This window comes from Mauremys mutica, chromosome 8 (genome assembly GCF_020497125.1).
Source record: "Mauremys mutica isolate MM-2020 ecotype Southern chromosome 8, ASM2049712v1, whole genome shotgun sequence".
Classification (NCBI taxonomy): Eukaryota; Metazoa; Chordata; order Testudines; family Geoemydidae; genus Mauremys; species Mauremys mutica.
This window is the reverse complement of record NC_059079.1, coordinates 1,172,750-1,194,761: the sequence shown is the minus strand read 5'-3', so window position 1 is coordinate 1,194,761 and position 22,012 is coordinate 1,172,750. Positions and strand designations below refer to the sequence as shown.

The 22,012-nt window shown below is 44.5% G+C and overlaps 1 protein-coding gene across 7 annotated transcripts in view; it reads right to left on the bottom strand.

The window, feature by feature from the left end:
* Positions 1 to 22,012, bottom strand: part of PTPRF (protein tyrosine phosphatase receptor type F) — a 411,971-nt gene that overhangs the window by 244,949 nt on the left and 145,010 nt on the right. For all 7 annotated transcript variants that reach the window (XM_045026633.1, XM_045026635.1, XM_045026634.1 and 4 more), the window contains exons 3-4: positions 12,887 to 13,032; positions 10,549 to 10,690 (exon numbers count right to left, since the gene is read on the bottom strand). In XM_045026633.1, coding sequence (XP_044882568.1) covers positions 10,549 to 10,690; positions 12,887 to 13,032 — 288 coding nt within the window. The remainder of the gene's footprint in view (positions 1 to 10,548; positions 10,691 to 12,886; positions 13,033 to 22,012) is intronic.

Below are 22,012 nucleotides of genomic sequence, written 5' to 3'. Positions count from 1 at the left end.
GGTAGCCGTGTCTGTCGTTTTTTTTACGGATCCAGACAAAGAGTCCTGTGGCACCTTACAGACTAACAGACGTTTTGGAGCATGAGCTTTCATGGGTGAATACCCACTTCGTCGGATGCATGCATGGTATTCACCCACGAAAGCTCATGCTCCAATACGTGTTAGTCTATAAGGTGCCACAGGAGTCTTTGTCACTTGTATTTTAACAGGTGCCTTAACCATAGACTCTCCCCTACTCCAAAAAATAAAATTAAATTAAAAAAAAAAAGACAAAAGACATAAGAAAAAGCAGGAGCTGAGCCTTGTGTCTGAGCTCAATGGATTGAAACCAACTGTTAAAATAATCACTATTGGCAGGTCTTTGTTGCAAGCCAACTTCATTTTGTACTGTCAACGCCTCAGGCTGAGATCAAGAGGTGGCCAATCGATAACAACGGTCTGATTATACGTCTTCTTGAATAGGGGAAGGAATGGGAAAAGTATAAATGAAATTTCCTCTTCTGCACGGATTGTAGGTGATATATGAATGAGAAATTCCTTTATCATACTTCTCCCAGCATGGAGGTCTGGTTTCTGAAGTGCTGTGGTTGCGTCAGCTATCTGAGTTCATTGTCGTTTCAAACTTACAGTTTGCTGGGTGTCTCATTAGGATTCAGGTTCCCATCTTGAGGGTGGTTTATTTGGGGCTGTGATATTTTAGTGGGAAAGTAGAGAAGAAAAGGTGGATCTCTAACCAGAGAGGGTTATGTAAGAAACTTCTCATACGCGTAAGATTTAATGATGTTTTATAGGTATTTGCACTGAATTCTCTGCAACTGGATGGGTACTATAATGCTTTGTTCTCTCTGCGGACTGTTTCCCATGGAACAACTTGCACTCAATTTTTACTGACTAGCCGTGTGCTTCCCTCATTTCTGCATAGGGAGTTACTGGAGATCACTGTGGTGCTAAGTGTTTCCATTTCTATATACATGAGAGACAGAGAGCGTGTACACACAAGTTACCTTGTAATAAACTAGTAAATGACAACATAAATGCCACAATTACTTTAATGCTGGCTTGCTCCCTATGACATTTTCAGGAGATTTTTCCAGTTTTGTTTCCAAAGATCCATGTGATGGGTTCTTCAAACTCTCTTGGGAGACTATTCTATAGCTCTAAACACACATCATGACTAACTTTATCAGTCAGCAGACGATATCAGGCAGGGTTGACATATGTACTAAAGAGAGCACAGCTGTCAGTAATAGGTTGCTATGCTTCTCCATGTAAGCTCTCAGAACGGGCTACCTTGAAGTAGATCCAGCAGTAAGAAAGGCCTTTTGAGCTTGAAACATGTGGTAAGTATGGAGCTGTTATTCTTTAACTTCTGAGGGACACTCGTAGAACTGAAATGCATGGGATGTTTGTCTTCTTTTCATATGAGTAGTGTTTATGGATGCAACTACTCAAGTCTTCCAAAGTTACAATTTAATTAGTTCTGTGTCTCTTTTCTAATAGAATTAACTCAATCTCCATTCAAGTGCATCTTATGCTTAGAAAGCAACTGTAAAATAGAATTGTGGGGTTCCAGGTCTAATTTCTTTGACGTGAACATGGTTCACAAATAAAATATTTTGTCTAGTTGCCAGCCCTCCAAACTCAATCTGGGATCTGGGAGTCAAGCTGGATTTTGCCTCACACATTATCACCAGCAAAATGATCTGCAGGCCAAACCAGGCCACAGTGATACCCATGCAATCCCATGGTCTTCCACTGTACCCCCAACGTGTGCGTAACTCAACTTCCCTTGTTGTATGCAGTGTCGATATAGCTGTATCGGTCCCAGGATATTAGAGAGACAAGCTGGGGGAGGTGATATCTTTTATTGGACCAAGTTCTATTGGTGAGAGAGACGAGCTTTTGAGCCACACTTAGCGCTTCTTCAGCACTGTGTGGCTCGAAAGCTCGTCTCTCTCACCAACAGAAGTCGGTCCAATAAAAGATATCACCTCCCCCACCTTCTCTCTCAACTTCCCTCAGATAGCTAGGGACTAACCAGCACTACTACTTCAACAGAATATCATGATGTGATAGGGCCTAACCAGTATGGCTTCTGCCAAGGAAAATCAAGTCTCACTAACCTATTAGAATATTTCAATAAAATAGCGGCTAAAGGAGAACTGGTCAACATAATTTATTTGGACTTTGTCAAAAACCCTCATAAAAGACTATTCATGGGGTGAGAATCATAGGACTGGAAAGGACTTCTAGAGGTCATCTAATCCAGTCTCTTGCACTCATGGCATGACTAAGTATTATCTAGACCAGGGGTGGGAAAACTGTGGTCAGCTGGCCGAGCCGCTTAAAGCCTGCTTTTAAGCTCCCGCTCCGGCACTGCACCACGTGGCTTGGCCCTACTCTGGCACTACAGCCAGGTCAGGGGCCGCACCATGCAGCTCATCCCTGCTCTGGTGCTCCCGGAAGCCGTGGCATGGCCCTGTTCCGGCTTCTACCCGCTCCAATGGCCCCCTCTGGCACTCCAATGGGAGCTGCAGGGGTGGCACCTGCGGACAGGGCAGTGTGCAGAGCTGCCTGGCTGCGCCTTCGCGTAGGAGCTGGAGAAGGGACACGCCGCTGCTTCTGGGAGCTGCTTGAGGTAAGCGCTGCTTGGAGCCTGCACCCCTGAGCCTCTCCCCGCACCCAACCCCCCTGCCCAAGCCCTGATCCTTCTCCCTCTCTCCAAACCCCTCGATCCCTGGACCACCCTCCTGCACCCCAAACCTCTCATCCCCAGCCCCACCCCAGAGCCCGCACCCCCAGCCAGAACCTGCACCCCTTCCCGTACTCTTGCCCCAGCCCTGATCTCCATCCTGCCCTCCAAACCCCAATGCCCTCTGATCCTGATGCACTGGTCCCAACCCAGAGCCCCCCTCCTACACGCCAAACTCCTCATCCCCAGGCCCATCCCAGAGCCCACACCCCCAACCAGAGTCCTCACCTCCTCCCGCACCCCAACCCCAATTTTGTGAGCATTCATGGCCTGCCATACAATTTCTATTCCCAGATGTGGCCCTCGGGCCAAAAAGTTTGCCCGCCCCGATCTAGACCATCTCTGACAGGTGTTTGTCCAACCTGATCTTAAAAATTCCCCATGATGGAGATTCCACAACACCTCTAGGCAATTTATTCCAGTGCTTAACCACCCTGACAGTTAGGAAGATTTTCCTAATGTCCAACCTAAACCTCCCTTGATGCAATTTAAGCCCATTGCTTCTTGTCCTATCCTCAAAGGTTAAGAAGAACAATTCTTCTCCTTCTTCCTTGTAAGAACCTTTTATGTACTTGAAAACTGTTATGTCTCCTCTCAGTCTCCTCTTTTCCAGATGAAACAAACCCAATTTTTTCAATCTTTCCTCACAGGTCATGTTCTCTAGACCTTTAATCATTTTTGTTGCTCTTCGCTGGACTTTCCCCATTTTCTTCACATCCTTCCTGAAATGTGGTGCCCAGAACTGGACTGAATACTCCAGTTGAGGCCTAATCAGCGCAGAGCAGAGCAGAATTACTTCTCATGTCTTGCTTTAAACACTCCTGCTAATATATCCCAGAAAGATGTTTGCTTTTTTTGCAACAGTGTTACACTGTTGACTCATATTTAGCTTGTGGTCCACCATGACCCCCCAGATCCCTTTCCGCAGTATCCTTCCTAGGCAGCCATTTCCCATTTTGTATGTGTGCAACTGAATAGTACTCCACTTAGGAAGGAACATTGCATTTGTCCTTATTGAATTTCATTCTATTTACTTCAGACCATTTCTTCAGTTTGTCCAGAACATTTTGAATTTTAATCATGTCCTCCAAAGCACTTACAGCCCCTCCCAGCTTGGTATCATCCGCAAACTTTATAAGTGTCCTCTCTATGCTGTTATCTAAATCATTGATGAAGATACTGAACAGAACCGGACCCAGAACTGATCCCTGCGGGACCCCACTCGTTATGCCCTTCCAACTTGATTGTGAACCACTTATAACTACTCTCTGGGAACAGTTTTCCAACCAGTTATGCACCCACCTTATAGTAGCTCCATCTAGTTGGATATTTGGATCTAGTTGGATACTAGATGTTGGAGAAGACATGGCTTTTGTAAAGGGAAATCATGCCTCACCAATCGATTAGAATGCTTTCAGGGTGTCAGCAAACATGTGACAAGGGTGATCCAGGGATATAGCTCTTAAGCTAAATAAGGAGCAATGGAATCAGAGGAAGGTACACTCTAGGATCAGTAACTGGTTATAAGGTAGGAAACAAAGGGTAGGAATAAATGGTCAGTTTTCACAATGGAGAGAGGTAGGATCTGCTCTGGGACCAGTGCTGTTCAACATATTCATAAATGATCTGGAAAAAGGGGTAAACCATGAGGTGGCAAAATATGCAGATGATACAAAATTACTCAAGATAGTTAAGTCCAAAGCTGACTGTGAAGAATTACCAATATTTCACTAAACAGGGTGACTGGGCAACAAAATGGCAGATGAAATTAAATGTTGATAAATGCTAAGTAATGCACATTGGAAAACATAATCCTTATTATACATACAAACTAATGGGGTCAAAATCAATTGTTACCACTCAAGAAAGATCTTGAAGTCATCTTGGATAGTTTTCCAAAAACATCTGCTCAATGTGCAGTCAAAAAACCAGAATGTTAGGAACCATTAGGAAAGGTACAGGAAAATAAGACAGAAAGTATCATACTACTATATAAATCCACAATACCGCCACACCTTGACTACTGCAGTTCTGGTCACCTCATCTCAAAAAAGATATTAAAATTGAAAAAAAGTACAGAGAAGAGCAACAAAAATTATTAGGGCATCTGGAACAGCTTCCATATGAGGAGTGATTAAAAAGTCTGGGACTGCTCAGCTTAGAAAAGTGACAGCTAACGGGGGAATATGACAGAGGTCTATAAAATGTGAATGTTGTGGAGAAAGTAAGTGTTGCACCCCTTCACATAACATGCAAACCCAATAAATTACTAGGCAGCAGCTTTAAAAAGAATTAGGTAAGTTCCTGGAGGCTAGGTCCATCAATGGCTATTAGCCAGGATGGTCAGAGGTGCGACCCCATGCTCCGGGTGTCCCTAGCCTCTGACTGCTAGAAACTGGGAGTGGATGGCAGGGGATGGATCACTCAGTAATTGCCCTGCTCAGTTCATTCCCTCCTAAGCACCTGGCATTGGCTGCTGTCAGCAGACAGGATTCTGGGCTACATGGACCATTGGTCTGACCCAATATGGCCGTTCTTATGGTCTTCGGCTGACAAATTTACTTCTCAATTGTCTTGTTTGCAGCCAGGAAAGCCAGTCTCTTATCTAAATTAAAAAAACAACATTAAAGTAATGTTACATTTCTCGTTTAATCTGACATAAGTAAGGAAATTTAGAATTCAGCACCTAGATTCTGAGGTGATGAGTGATTTGTAGGTATCAAAGGTAGAACAGCTGCACCACAGTCATCTAGGATACCCTGGCGTGTCTAGGTATTAGCAGCACACAGGATACAACGATGTAACAACTGTTATTACCCAGGCAATACAAGGTGAGTTAAACAGTGATTGTGATTGCTCTTGGCTCTAGTTGAAGTTAAGTCCTTAATGCTCACCTCTACCCCGACGATTCTCGGGGAGTCAGAACCTTAAGAAACCTCCTATTTCCCCCCTCCCTATCCTCTAGACCTCATTTTGCAGTCACCACCTTAGCAGCTGAGAAACGAACAAAACTTTGAGGTAGTCAACATGGCTGCCAAGTCAGCCTGCCAGAGCAATATAGGGGCACCTGCTGTTGAGCAGTGCAAGGCACTTTCTTTAGGAGTAGGACGTGCACCGTGCCACCAGGAGGCATGAGACTGAACAGTGAACGAGGCTCTCCAGCAGGGCAGGGCAGAGCATGACACATAGCTCATCCACAAATAATTGGCTTAATTTTAACTTTTGTTAAAAACGTGGTACACCACCAGCTAAGACAAAAAATCCTTATAGGCAGCTCTGTTTCTATCCATGTCACAGTGCTGCCAGGAAGTTTCCCAATGCAGCAAAGCATGCAGAGACTCACTGTACTGCAGCACTCAGGAATGCAATATTTACAGAGGGCATTTAACCCAACATCAGTCTCTTCTATGCAGTTAGACCAACTTCAGTGACAAAGAACAGAGGGATTTAAATCTGTGGCACAGTCTCCCAAGGGAGACTATAGAAAACCTATTACTTAGGCCATATAAAACTAGACTCCTTGAGCAAATACAGGGGAGAGCAGTCGTGTATTGGCCAGGAGGATGGACAAGACATTTCTAATCTCATCTTCTTCTACAGAAAGGGAACATTTCATCCCTCTTAAGATGAGCTACAGTGTACTTTGGGGTTGCAGCATTCAACTTTGCGTACAGACATACTGCATCTAAACCGAACCAAACTCTCCTCCATAATCAATCTAATTTTATTACTGTTACTGACATTTTTTCTTGGCAAGAAGATGTAAAAGAAAATGAGACAAACATTATCCAAAAAGGGATGTTCCAACTGATCCTTTTGTAAGTAACCAAGCAAAAATAAGGATTAAACACAGCTAACTTTTGTTTACCATTGCAATGCTGAAACCACTGTTAGATGACTGTTTACAACAGGACATATTGTTTCAGGCCTTCGGAGATCCAGCTCTCTGCAGAAATCATTTGCAACTGTCAAATGTTTATCATTTGCAGTGTTTCAAACTGGGTAACTCCAGGAACTGGGATGGAGCCAGCAGATGGTGAGAGAAATTAAGCTCATGACATGGTTCAGTAATCAGTGAACCACAATCAGACGGAGGTGCTTCCCACCCCGATACAATGTACTCTGGAGTTTTACTAGATTCTGGGGCTCCATTAAAATGCACCAGAACTTCCCTGACTTCTGGCAGGGAAAGTGCATCAAGTGAAACTAACGTAGTGGGTTAGCTTGGAACTAAAGCCTACTGTGTACGTAGTCCCTCTGTTGCTATTCTGCTTCTCCTCAACAGGAGCTACTTCATGGCGGAGTTTGACAGCACACCCAAGATGAATGCACAGGGGCTCAAAACAAGCTCAGTTATGCCGCAGATAAGTAGTTTAGGATACAAGGCATGAGGGATTTCTGTAAACGAACGCTGGAAATGGAAGTTAGAGATAATATTTTAGCATTCATTAAACTTAAAACAAGGAGAATTAAGCTCTAAATGTATTTCTTCAATGGTGCCTTGATATGACACAACATGCTCTGGGCAGCAGCGGGCTGAAAAGTCTGTGCACAGAGCATCAGCGTTCACCGAGGTTCAGATCGTTTCTCACCACTGTTTATTAAGGCGGCAAGCTGAAGTGTAACAATGCCTATGTTCCAAACTCTTGGGAGAAAGCACAGTGCTTCACAGCTGAGTGAGCTCACTACACTGGCCGGGCAACGGTAAACCCTGGTGAAAGATCCTGCGCTACTTTTTCCCTGCCAATTGGAATTCGCAAATCAATACTGACAGAATGCAGATTACGTGAGACCAGTGGAGAACATAATTACCTCTGCCTTTCTTAATACAGCGACGAAGCTGAAGATAGAAGGCGTTTTGTTAAGGAGCACTACATGGAGACTCCTGTAATCAGGTTTGTTCAGGGTAGCAAATGTTGCCAAATTCTTGCCACACTGCTCATCCTTCTCTATTGACATTTCATATAATCACCCTACTTAAAAAGCTCTAAAATGCTAGATGTAATCCTGCACACTACAACTGAATAATATATTTATTAATTTTGCTACGTGGAGTACCCACTAACTGTCCCTGAAGGTTTCCTTGGGAATGTGTGTCAATGTATTGATTTGAACCCTCCCCTGTTTGCTTTGCTTTCTCCCTGCTGCTAGGCATGCAAGAGTGTACTTGTACGCTGCTTCAGGTCATAATTGAAAAAGACAGAAATGTTCAATATGACTCATACATAATTCAGCTTATCAGCTGCCCAGGAGAAAAAGAGAAGAGGAGGTGTTTGCATGTCTCCCTCACCCGCCGCTATCAACAGGAGAAATAATTTTCAATTACACTAAGTCTATGCAGCTCTGCTCACAAACAGGATTTGAAGTTAGACAGAAAAAAATAGGGAGAAGGAAGCAGCAGATTAAGGATGTGGCAGGGAATCAAACTGTTCCAGAACATTCACATGTGTTTGAGCTCCTGGCTCCTACAGGAAGAGATGAGACTCCAGCTTGTTTCTTAATATACTGAATAGAGTAAGTTAGCAATCAGAAAAGACAATGTGCCACTGATGCACAAAACGCAGCAGAAATCTAAATCAAACAAAGCTCCAGATTAGTCTGCAACGAGGACAACAGAGAAGTCAGCTAAACCCTGAGTGTTTGTGAACAACTGGCTTCAATGCTAAGGTCTGTGTTCTAAAGATCAAATTGTGGAGAAGAATTCAAAAGGTTGAAATGTAAAATCAATATGTGCTGTATCTTTAGCAGCATGTACCCCTGAGAATGTCTGTGATCAGCAGAGCTCTGCCGCACACCTGGGATCTTTGCACTAGTCAAGCTCTTGAAAGACAGCAGGTCTGCACCATTTCAATTTCCACCTGACAGCAATTACAAAAATTACATTAACCTCGCTATCAGTAAGAAAAGCCAAACCCCACTAAGATGCCTGAGCATTTCACCCTCCTATTTAATTTTCTTGTTTGCTTCACACAAAACATGTGCCGTTTCCAAACAGTTTGGTGGAATTCTTGTTGGGGAAGAAAAGCAAGACAAAGAGGAGCCTGGGCCAAAAAACATTCCCTGAGATGCGAGTGCTGGAGTGCGCCCTACAGGATCAGCTAGCCAGGGCTAGTACCCATGCTGACATTACCTGAGCAAAGAGAAGTGGTTTCAGGTACAGCCACAATGCAGGAGAAGCGTCACAAACCCCCATGCTCATGCATAGCAGCCATCAGGTGCAATATGGAAACGGGCACAACAAACACTGGCATTGAGAATAGAAGGGCAAAGATTTGGCTAAAAAGATAAGAACTTATCTGTAAAAATCTTCAAAGGAGAAAAAAGTATAAATCAGTGTGTCCACGTCTATCGTATTTGAACAAACAGAGCTCACCTTCTCCCTCAGCCCCAGGGAATGTGAGTGGGAGATTCCCTGGCTCCCCTGCCAGCTCACAGCTGCACGTGTGCATGCATCCAATACACCCGCACATACTGGGTTGAAAGAGACGTTCCATTTTAAACCCCATTTCCACTCCCTCAGAACTTTCCTAAACATTTTCCTTTGGGGATGAAATTCCCTGCTTAATCGCAGCCAGCAGCGCACATTTATTATTTTACACTGCGGTAATGCCCACCATGGGCTTGGTGCTGCCTCTAGAGCGGAGTAGGGCAGATGGGGAATGGAGGCCCCGAGACCGAGAGGGTTACTGCATGGGAAGTAGGCACTGGAGCAAAGAACTGAACAGTTTCCCAAGCCTCCGGCTAATGCCCTATCCACTGGAGCGTCCTTCCTCTTTGCTAGGTCTGGCACCAACAAACCAACCAGGAACTTCAGCCAAATGTTGTGGTTCAGTTCTCACAGTACAGTCAAGCCCTCTTCACTGTAGGATTATTCAACAGTTTATCCATACCAAGTATTGTGCTTCATCCTCTGTTGGAAAACAGCCCTTCCTCTTTTATCAGAGATATCGAATACAAATAAAAATTCCACTTGGAGGAAGTCCTACATTTGAGCACCTCAGGGCAATTTACAGTCTCATTATATAAACAAATACTATCATATCCATGTATAGTAAAATAAGAAACTTTATCTTAGACAAAAGTGGACAATAATGATTACAATCTATAAAACAATTACATGAAAAAAAGCAATGGTATCTAAAGACACTGTCCCTTTATACAAAATACATACTAAAACCATTTAGAAGAAGGACCAGCACAAGAACTAAAATAAAACTCATATTCTACTGCAGGCAAGTATCAAGATCTTTATATCAAACGTAGTGCTTTATGTAGCCACTCCAGTCCTCCATAAAGAGAGGAAACAGAACTGAAAGTTGTTACTACAACAAAAAGTAAGAACAGCTAAATTCCACACCAGCTGCAAAAGCTGAAGAGCGACTTGCAAACCCATACACAACAAACTGTGGCAATTTAGTCCAGATGGGGTAGAAATATAGATTTCATATTTCAAAGTGCAGGTTCTCAGATACCATGGAGAGAGGCCCTGTAGGACAAACGAGAAAGACCATAAAGGTGTGTGTCTGGCTAGATCCCAAAAGGTGAAAGTGGGCATGGCACAGATGCACTTCAAAGCGAAGCTCACAATCTACAGCTCCTTCCTGCTCACAAACATTAACAGACAAAGACTTCTGTCATTGAAGGAAACGATGGCAAATAATACTGGAGGCCTATGGCCTTCCAGAACTAATCCAGAATACCTCAGTATTATCTGGAGTCACTAAGAAAACCTGCAGGTATGAAAGCCAGAAAACATATCACCAGCCACTCTGCCAACATGAGAGATTCCCACCTACCTTCTAACACTGTTAATTTGGCACTGGTATTTATTTCCCCAACACTGTTGGTTGCGGTGCACTCATAGATTGCTTCATCTCGATGAACACGCAGGGGTTGAATCCGGAGAACTGATCCTGACCCATCATCGAACTCAATAACCTGGACAAGGAAAAGAAAAGAGTTTTTTTATTGGTTCCTACTGAAATGGAGACTGAAAGTGAGAATGAATTCAGGAATAGAATCCATAAATACAAATATACCACCTGACAAAAGAGACTTCCTTATCCAGCGAAGCAAGAAAATTCAGGATTAGGAATATGTTTGCCCTTTGGGGAGCCCCGGAACAAAAGGAGATCCAATGCTGTTCTTTATTAAACAAAACTTGAAAAAATATCAACCCGCTAATACAGATGTGGATCCTCTGACTTAAAACATCTGAACTGTATTTACACTGGTGATTTTACTAATCACATTGATGGATTTTATTGCCAACTTCAACCTTGATAAAAATATAAAAGAACAGCGCTCTAAGATCCTGTGGCTTATAAGAGAAGTATCAGTAAGTGTGGGACAAAAGGCTGATCCACTTCAGCAATCAATAACTTCAATAGTAGCTGAGGATGCTTGGTACCTTCCAGGATTGGGCCCTTCACAACAGTGGCACAATCAACAGTGACATAATTACAGTTCCTTTCCTAGTATAATCAATAGCTACTCATCCTTCCATCATGCTACGGTGGGGGAAGTATTACTCCAACTCTTCTACGTGGCAGAGAAGAGGGGAACTTGCTATACTACACGACCATTATAAACTACTCTTTAATGGCAATTGCAAAGTCACAGCCTCAGGCCACAGTTAACTTTAAACTCATCCTGTTTCAATTACTGAAAGGAGCAAAACAATGGACACATGAAAAACTGAACTATATTCGTGGTACTACAGCACGGGTCAGCAACCTTTCAGAAGTGCTGTGCCGAGTCTTCATTTATTCACTCTAATTTAAGGTTTCACGTGCCAGTCATACATTTTAACGTTTTTAGAAGGTCTCTTTCTATAAGTCTATAATATATAACTAAAATATTGTTGTATGTAAAGTAAATAAGGTTTTTAAAATGTTTAAGATGCTTCATTTAAAATTAAATTAAAATGCAGAGCCCCCTGGACCGGTGACCGGGACCCGGGCAGTGTGAGTGCCACTGAAAATCAGCTTGCGTGCCGCCTTCGGCACAAGTGCCATAGGTTGCCTACCCCTGGTCCACAGGAAGCAGGACTTCGCCTTAGGGGCACAGACCTCACCTCATCATTTTATCACTCAGGTCACACATGAGGTGGGTCAGCAATACTGAGCACTAGGACAACCTGCTTCAAGTCCAGACACCGTGCGACCCCCTCTCCTGCATGTAGTGCAGTGTCCCGTGAAACACTCTTAATGCTACACATCCAAAGGTTAAAGAAGAAAAAACTGACAAGAGTGGTCAGCAGAAACCACTGGAGATGAAAGAAGTGGCAGGAAACAAGAGAAACAGACAGAAGGTGAAAGATAAGTAGGGGCACTAGAACGCCCCTGGTGAGAAGTCTCCTGTGGCCAAGGTAGAAAACTGACACAAGAAAACCCACTTCAGGTGCCAGGAAGGGGCAGATGGGTATGGGGAGGCCGCTCCAATACGAAAAGCAAAAACATCAAAGAGCTGGAAACACAGAGGAAGGGTTACATTCCCACGGGTGAAGGGGAAGAAAAGGGGATGACCCAAAGGGAGGATAAGAGGAGAGGTGGGGAGAGGAACTCAAATTGCTTTTCCCATTAAAAAATCTTAAAACAATGTAGGGTGGGAAGCCCTGTTTGCCCCATCCCTGTTACTCTAAAGAAAAATCAGATTCTCCCTTTGCCTCTCCTCCCTACTCCTATTCTGAATCTAAATCAGACCCAGAGATGGCAGCAGTGCTGTCTGGAAAGCTTCCCGCTAGAGCTTGGGCACCCCATTTCGGTCTGCTTGGGGCTGAGAGGCTAAGTAGGCTTCCCTCCCCCACTCTAACACACAAAAATCCTACATAAATCTACTGCTCGTTATGAGCCAGCTCTGACATCTTAGTTAGTGGCTGATACTGGTTCTGGAGTGACCAAGACTAGACCAGATTCTTACCAGAACAGGCATTCAGTATGTTTAGTCAAATTCTGGCTCACCATGGCAATGTCTGACCTAGGGCAGGGCTCATTGAAGGAAGGGAAAATTTCCCTTGCAGCAGTTCTCAGCCTCTTTTCCTATAGCAACTGACAGAAACTCAGGCTCTGACACTGGTTACTGTGCAGCTAAGATCTGCAAGGAATAGATTTGGTTCCAGATCTCTGTAGTTACCTCAAACCGCTGGGAGCTGACCTTCTTCCCTTTCTTCATCCATGTGATGCGAGGCTTGGGCTCTCCTGTTGCCTGGCACACAAATGAGGCCACTCCTCCAGAAATCCCAATCTGATCTTCGGGAGCTTTCATAAAGCTTGGCTTGCCTGCAAGAAAACCACACCATCAGCAGTGCGCCACCTCAGATAAGCAAGGGATATATCAGTAAAGAAACTGGGTACCATGTTATCCCAAGTTATAGGACCACCAGTGTCACTACTTTAAAACCCAATTTTAATGACTTTACTCATACCAATTCAGTGTAGACTGCAGCATAACAAGCACGGTTTCAGCTCAGAAATATTTTTTTCTTAGATAAAATAGTTCATCTGGTTGCATGGAAATGAAGGCAATGCAGACTCCCACTCACACTGACTCAGGCAAATGACACTGGGACAGGTTCTTCTGCTCTAATTTAAAACCTGTTCATTTTGTAAATATAAAATTTTGCAGGTGAATAATGTGATCATGTCACTGGAAACTACAGAACTGCTGAGATGTTGAGGTTTATTGAGCGCATGCTGCACCTGAGAACTTTCAGAATCTAGTCAAAACCAATGGGCGCTATTATTAATGCACAATTGAATCTTTAATTCAAATGCAGGCTCCGACCTATCTAAAGATCCAAGGGTCCCTACATCTGTCCAGCCTAGCATGTGACCGGTAAAAGACTGGAAGGGAGCAGAGAAACCAAAGGGACATTCAGGCCTGAGTGACTCAGCAAAAATGGAAATTTAGTGATCAATTTAGTGATCAAGAGAAGACACTTCATGAAATACAGCCTTGTTTTCTGAACATAGTATATGACTATGCTCCAGCTCGATATAATTAGTTATTGGGTTTGAACGTAGGGTTCATATTTTTCTTAGGCCGATTCAGTCCCACAGAACACTGCAGCTCTTGCTCAAGTAGGTCTTTTTGCAGGATTTACACGGCTTTGCCTGGTTAGGAGCGTGAGGCACACATGCTGTCAGTTCTATAAACCTCTCTCCCCCACTCACCAACTCACAGACACACACAGTTAAAACCAGCCCATGATGATTCCTATCACCACTTGTGAGTTAAAAACCACAGGTAGTTAGGGAGGGAACCACTGTCCTGCAGAACTCAGGATCAGCCCTCGGGGGATGGAGAAGAAGAGGGAGCCTTCCTCCTGTGAAGCTCAGCAGCTGTGCAAAAATAAGGGAATAACCATCTCCGTGCCTTCTCCTTCCCTGCTAACAAATAACAAAAATCCGGGGGGCTCTTCTGGCATTGTAGGAGAAATCTTCCATTGAGCGATCTGACAAATAATTTGCGAAGGTCTGGCTAAAACAGTCACAGCACGTCTAACCTGAGTACTGCACTGGCTCCATATACATATTGTTAAGAATGAGTCAAATTTTAACACACAAACCCATTTTCCCCCCATGTGCCAGAACATCTGAAAAGAAATTTTTCATTGGCTGGGTTGAAAACTGAGACCCTATCCCCACCTAAAAGCAAAATTCTCTTTCTACTTTACTGTGTGCTAACTGGTCACGTTAAATCCTAGTCTCTCCCCAGACTTAAGCTCAGCCAGTTAGCACATGGAAACAACCTGGCCTGGCCTGAGCAGAGTGCTAGTCAGCTCAAACCAGCTAACACCATCGAACTACACAACTTGTAATGCTAGTCCAGACAAAGTCAAAAAGGACCAAAGCCTGTTCTCTGCCCCTCCCACCAAGTGCCTAGAGAAGCAGCAGCAGGCCAAGGGCAATGCCACCCACATTCTATATGCAACACAACCTGCTACTCCCCTTTATTTGCTTGGGATCAACACAAGTAACTACAGTGCACTCAGGCAATGCCTGGTTACCATGGGCGGGGGAACTGTCCTGGATCAAGGAGGAAAGGATATAAAATATTTTTCTCTAGGCCAATGCCATTAACAAGGATGATGGCAAAGACTTTGTGAGCATGAGACAAGGCCATATTCTAGCCTGATTCAGAAACATGCAGTCATCACCTCACCAGACACCTGGATTACACAGCTACCTGAATCAGCAACCTTGTAAAGAATCTGTAAAAGGGATATGCAGAGGCCTGAGGAATGAAATGGGAGTAAAACAAGTGTCAGAGGAGAGGTGACTCATCTCACCACGCAGTCAGTGGAACCGTCAATGCCAAGGGAGAGAGATGCTCAACCTCTGTAACTAGAGACACAAGGTGGGTGAGGTAATATCTTTTATTGGACCAACTTCTGTTGGTGAGAGAGAGACATCTCTCACCAACAGAAGTTGGTCCAACAAAAGATATTACCTCACCCACCTTGTCTCTCTAATAACCTGGGACCAACTCGGCTACACCACCACTGCACATAACAATGGAAGATTTGAATTTTGCTGTCTGAAATGGAAACACCACAGCAGGCCGTTCCGCCTTGTATTTAGTTGTGACACGCCGATTAAGTTTCCCAGATGAGGAAGAGCTCTGTGTAAGCTCAAAACCTGTCTCTCTCACCAAAAGAAGTTGGTCTAATAAAAGATACTACCCCCCTTTTCTCTCTAATAGCCTGGGACTGACACAGCTACAACGACACTGTACACAACAGTGGTAACTAGAGGCTGTTGAAATGTGAACTACTAAGTTCTGTAGATGACAGCAAACAACAGAGTCTAGTGAAGTGGGGGAGCCTTTTAAGACTGGCAACATACGCTCATACACAGAAAAGGACCTAGGGGTTACAGTGGATGAGAAGCTGGATATGAGTCAGCAGTGTGCCCTTGTTGCCAAGAAGGCTAATGGCAGATTGGGCTGTATTAGTAGGAGCATTGCCAGCAGATCGAGGGAAGTGATTATTCCCCTCTATTCGGCACTGGTGAGGCCGCACCTGGAATATTGTGTCCAGTTTTGGTCTCCCCACTACAGAAGGGATGTGGAAAAATTGGAGAGTCTCCAGTGGAGGGCAACAAAAATGATTAGGGAGATGGGGCACATGACTTATGAGGAGATGCTGAGGAAACTGGTCTTATTTAGTCTGCAGAAGAGAAGAGTGAGGGGGGATTTGATAGCAAGTTTCAACTACCTGAAGGAGGGTTCCAAAGAGGATGGAGCTCGGCTGTTCTCAGTGGTGGCAGATGACAGAACAAGGAGCAATGGTCTCAAGTTGCAGTGGGGGAGGTCTAGGTTGGATATTAGGAAAAAAAATTTCACTAGGAGGGTGGTGAAGCACTGGAATGGGTTACCCAGGGAGGTGGTGGAATCTCCTTCCTTAGAGGTTTTTAAGGCCCGGCTTGACAAAGCCCTGGCTGGGATGATTTAGTTGGGGATTGGTCCTGCTTTGAGCAGGGGGTTGGACTATATGACCTGCTGAGGTCCCTTAACCCTGAGATTCTATGATTCTATGAAGCCTGGAAACTTGTGCTATTCAACTCAGTGGCAGAGAGCTGATTGGCTCAACCATACAAGAAACGAACTGTTACATATTCATGAATCAATAACGCACCTCACAGGAGATGAGGGCTTACTGACTAAGGAGCAAGTGTGGCCCACCATTATTATTGTTTGTTTGTTCTGTAGCAGCATCCAAAAGTCACAAAGAGGAACAGGGCCTACAGGTATACATGGTCCTTTCCCCAAAAAGCACATGACCTGAAAAAAGCAAGACAAACCTGACCCAACCATAGAAATGAGCAGAAATGAGACAGGGTTAGGCTTCCAAAGAATGATTTCTAAGGGCTTGTCTACACCACAGGTTATGTCAGTATAACTTTTGTGGCGCACCCACATGTGATATAAATTACACTGACTGGCTGGCCGATGTGGATAGCGCTATGTTTACGGGAGAGGCGGTGGTTTTATTATGGCTCTCCCATCGGCACAAAGCGTCTTCACCAGATGTTGTGTCCGTGCAGCTGCGCCACTGTAGCGCTTCTAGTGTAGACACCTAAGACACTGAAACTTTATGGTGCCTCGTCATGTCTGCAGCAGAGAGACAGAGTCCTGACACTAAAGACAAGTAATTATTAGTTGTGGTTGCCTGACTTAAACATATGGAATCAATGTACTTATCTGTAATCACATCTATTTCTACTTAATTTATATTCATATATATTTGTATTTATTCCCCTCTACCATCTCTCCTAGTGAAATACTGATTTACTGTTCATGTTGATTGTGGTGTGATTGACTGGTTTGAAATGCAGGGTGTTGAGCTGATTTGTCTTGTATTGAATTTCTGCAGTTGATTTGTTCTTTTGATTTTGTTATTTACTTTGTGATGCTAGTAAACTAGTGTAAATTTATTAAATGACAAATACAACAGAATCCAAAACTTCTGTTCTTGAAGAACACAGTTCAAATATATATCGCATTATATACCTGTTCCCCAGACTGTGCATGCTGAGAACTTATTGATTTTTTTAAACACACAAAATAAAACTTTTTTTAAAAGGAACAAGGAGAAATTGGACTTGCACAGGAATAAAACCTGGAAAATTCATAGCCTTGTTCAGCTTGCATTTACACCATTGGAATGAATCTCTTATTTCCTACACATTTCATTAAGCAACACCACTTTCTGGCAACCACCTGTTACCAAAATATTGGGTTTGTTTAGCTGAGAGCCAATAACAGCCTGACAGGGATAAAGACAAGATTGCTTTATTTTGCAGAAGAAAGGAGAGCCCTGTACCGTGGTACAGGAGACTCTGTTTTACTTAAATTTTACAGATTATTTATACACATTTAGACAAAGACCCTTGCCGTGTTAACACTTGATTGGTGGTTGCCAGACCCCGTACTTTTGCTATCTGGTTAGTGAAAACCAGTTTGGAGTCAGCTTTTTTTTGCTTTAAGGCAGAGGAGAAAAGACAGTTTAAAAGTTTAGGTTATTGTGTACGTGAGGCTGTTGCGTTTTTTTAGTGGCTGCCTGCAAGTTATTAAGGGGGGGTCACCAATAACTTTTACAACCTAAATGCACAGGGAGTGTCTTGGTTACAAAGGTATATCTGTATATAAAACAAATTCCCAGACAACACATTTTGAGACAATAAAAAACATAATTAATTAATTTTGAGTGTCCCAAAGAAGAAGGGGAAAAAACCCCTGAAGTTTGGAAGACAGGAAACTCTGAGTTAAGATTATAGAAACAACAAAGACTCAGATTTCATGTCCTGGCCCCCTGACCACATATAGGGATAGGGATATGTGTGACCCACTGTACCTCCAAACAACACCCTGTACCCCCATATTCACCACTTGCATATGAGTATATGTTTTGTACAAAGTATGGCTTGTGAGGTATCATTTGAAAAGTTATAATCTGTTGAGCATCACTATCCTGTCAAAACGTGGGCATCATCACTGTGTACGACGTTAAGAAATTCTGCTCTGTTTGATACTGAACCATGTTGTGAGTCTAGGGGCTTGGCTACACTTACAAATTTGCAGCGCTGCAGCAGGGTGTGAAAACACACCCTCTGCAGCGCTGCAAATTGCGGCGCTACAAAGCGCCAGTGTAGTCAAAGCCCCAGCGCTGGGAGCCGCGCTCCCAGCGCTGTCCGTTATTCCCCACAGGGAAGTGGAGTACGGACAGCGCTGGGAGAGTTTTCTCCCAGCGCTGGTGCTTTGATTACACTTAGCGCTTCAAAGCGCTGCCACGGCAGCGCTTTGAAATGCAAGTGTAGCCAAAGCCTAGGAAATGCCCACAGACTAGCTCTTCGGTGTCAACAAAGGAGTGACCAACACCCAGCCAGGGCCATTCACCAGCAGGAGAGATGTAAACAAGAGCGTTACCATTCACACGAGAGCGCACTGATTGAGTACCCACACCATGTGCCTGCCGAACCCCCATCACACAACATGGGTATTTCCAGCACCTGGAGGAGAGTATCAAATAAGGGACAGGGACATCATCAGACCTCCCCTTCACCCCCTCTCCCCCCCCGCAGAGGCAACAAGATAATTTGGAAGACAAAGAAACATTTAAATGGGGGCGGGGGGGACTAACTGACAATGCTTTCCAATCAGCAAAGACTGTAGACACAACGAGGGGTCCTCGTGGCACCTTAGAGACTAACACATTTATTTGGGCATAAGCTTTCATGGGCTACAGCCCACTTCATCAGATGCATGGGGTGAAAAAAAGTAGGCAGGTATAAAATAGAGCACATGAAAAGATGGGAGTTGCCTTACCAAGTGTGTGTGGGGGGTCAGTGCTAACGAGGCCAATTCAATTAGGGTGGAAGTGGCCCATTCCCAACAGTTGACAAGAAGGGGTGAATATCAACACAGGGGAAATTACTTTTTGTAGTGCTAATGAGGCCAATTCAAACATGGTGAGTTTTGGGTAAGAGAAACCTTATTGCTTCAAATTTGACTTAGCCTGACAAAGTTTATTAAATAGGTTGCAGTTTTTATCTTTTTTTTCCTTTGTAACCAATTTTGAATTTTTATGCTTATATCACTTAAAAATCTATCTTTCTGTAGTTAATAAACTTATTTTAATGTTTTATCTAAGCCAGGGTCTTTTCGATTGAAGTTTGGAGAATCTACTCGGGTTACAAAGCCTGGTGCATATTCGTACCCTTTGATGGTACGACGAACTAATTAATGAGTTTACTCTGATCAAGGGGGTCTTGAGCAGTGTAAGATGCACATTTCCAAGGCTGGGGCTGGGGCAATTTGTGGTGTCTGCCTGTATACAGTTCATAAGTGGCTGTGAGAGTCTTCATACAACGTTGGGTGTGCCTTCACATGTTAATGGCTGTGTGAGAGCAAAGCCCAAAGCGGCTCCTTGTCAGTAGCTGAGCAGTGAGACAGACACCCGAGCTAGCGAGTTGAGGGAGCACAGCAATTCCACAGTCCAGGTTGCATCCTGGGGCATGTCACATTACAAACAACCAAGACTCAGATCTTGTGTCCTGGCCTTCTGACCACATACAGGGATTAGGGATATGTCAACAACTCTTGAAACTTATGTCAGTGATGATTAAGGCTAAGATTTTGTCATGGATATTTTTAGCAAAAGTCGGGGACAGGTCATGGGCAATAAAGAAAAATTCACGGAAGTCCATGACCTGTTCCCGACTTTTGCTAAAAATATCCATGACAAAATGGGGAACTCAGCTGCAGGGGTCCCCACACCGCTAACAGCGGCTAGGCAGCTGCGGGGGCCTGCTCGGAGGTCCGGGTCGCTACAGGCTGAAATCACAGAGGTCACTGGAAGTCACAGATTCCATGACATCCGCAACCTCCATGAAAAAAGCATCATCTTAGTGACAATTAATGAAAAGGTCATAGTCCACACAGTCCTCAGTCAGGGTATCACTGAATGTGGGACTCTACACAACTGTGTAGTATGTGTATCACAGGGACTGAGTAAAAGGTGCCTGACTGACTTCTTTCCAGAGTAAGCAGATTAGGGTTCAACCACTAAAATATGTTATGGGGAGAGGGACAAGAAGCAGGGATGCACCAGGGAAAGGCCTGAGCAAACCATTTAACCTGTTTGTTAATCCTGTTTTCAATGTCTCTCTCTCCGGGCAGCCACTGGAGACACAGCAAGAAAATTGTATACTGCAAATACTCAACATGCAATTTTTTTAATCACACACAATTCTTCCCTCCCCCACTTTACATTGGGCAAAGTGACTAGTCCCTAGGGGTGGGAAAACTATGGGCCGCAGGCCACTTCCAGCCCACGGGACCATCCTGCCCGGCCCCAGAGCTCCTGGCCAGGCAGCTAGCCCCCGGCCCCTCCCCTGCTGGTCCCCCCCCCCGCAGCCATGCCGCCGGGCAGGCTCTGGACGGCGGGGCTGTGTGCTCATGCCAGGCAGTGCAGCAGTGTGTCTGGCTCCGGCCGGGAGGCACCGCTGCCAGACATGCTGCTCTGAGCGGCATGGTAAGGGGGTTGGATAAGGGGCAGAAAGTCCTGGGGGGCAGTCAGGGGACAGGGAGCGGTTGGATGGGGCAGAGGTTTGGGAGGGGCAGGGGAACAGGAGGGGTTGGATAGACATGGGAGTCCCGGGGGGGCCTGTCAGGGGGCGGGGGTGTGAATAAGGGTTGGGGCAGTCAGGGGACAGGGAGCAGGGGGGGTTGGATAGGGGGTGGGGTCGGATTGGTCGGGGGTTCTGAGGGGGGCAGGCAGGGAGTAGAAAGTGGGAGGGGTTGGATGGGGGCGGGCAAATTGCAAATGTGAAAAATAAAATATTTTTTCAAGGGAACAATATGCGCTTCCATGCTCAGGGTCCAGGAATAGTTAAACAGATTTTACTCAAACGTTCTCAGAAAGATTTCGCTTTGGAATGAGCCCAAGCTTGCGAAATTTCAGCCTGAGAGAGAAACTTCTGGGAAAGTTCTAAGCGACTGAAGGGAGTGGTATAGGATGGCTGAATGCCGATCACAGCCTGACCTCACTCGCCACCAGTGCAACACGCTTAAGATCTCTAGACCAATATCTGTTTCCCTCTAGGGGCTCGTTATTCAAAGTGGAAGATCCCCAGAATGTGCTCGACCCACACCCTTAAAGAAACTCTTATTCCACTCTTCACCCAAATCACATTTTCTCGTCTATAGTGGGAGTGGCAGCAACTGCTACAGTTAATGCTACTTAACTGTTTCTATTTACTTACAACTTTATTACATTTTCCATGCTAGGGCTTTGCCTCATAGTGAATTATTCTGGAAAATTGAAGGGGAAGCAGTTCAGCATGTGAGTACAAAGAGAGTGAAAATGACACTTTTCTCACTATAAAAAAGCATTGCAACATTAAAAAAGGCTGTGCTCCAGGTGAGGCTGAAGGGTGACACTCTGCATGGTGATAGCCCTCACTGAACGCAGCACTCTCTTCCGTTCCAAAGGGATTTTTATTTCACAGTTAATAGTGTTGGATAGTTACTCACTGAGCATACTCAGATTTTTGGCTAAGCTTGTAAAGTACTCAGCCAAGGAAGGATTCGCTGTCAAAGAGGGATAATTTAGTTTCCTTGTCACAGAAGAGTCTACACCACTATGTTGGTACAAATCAGTAGGGACACCCAGGAGCAGTCAGGTGGGCTCTGGCAGACTTTAAGGGGCTCAGGAAGGGTGCTAAGGTGCACAGGAGAAGGGGTCTCTTCCTCACA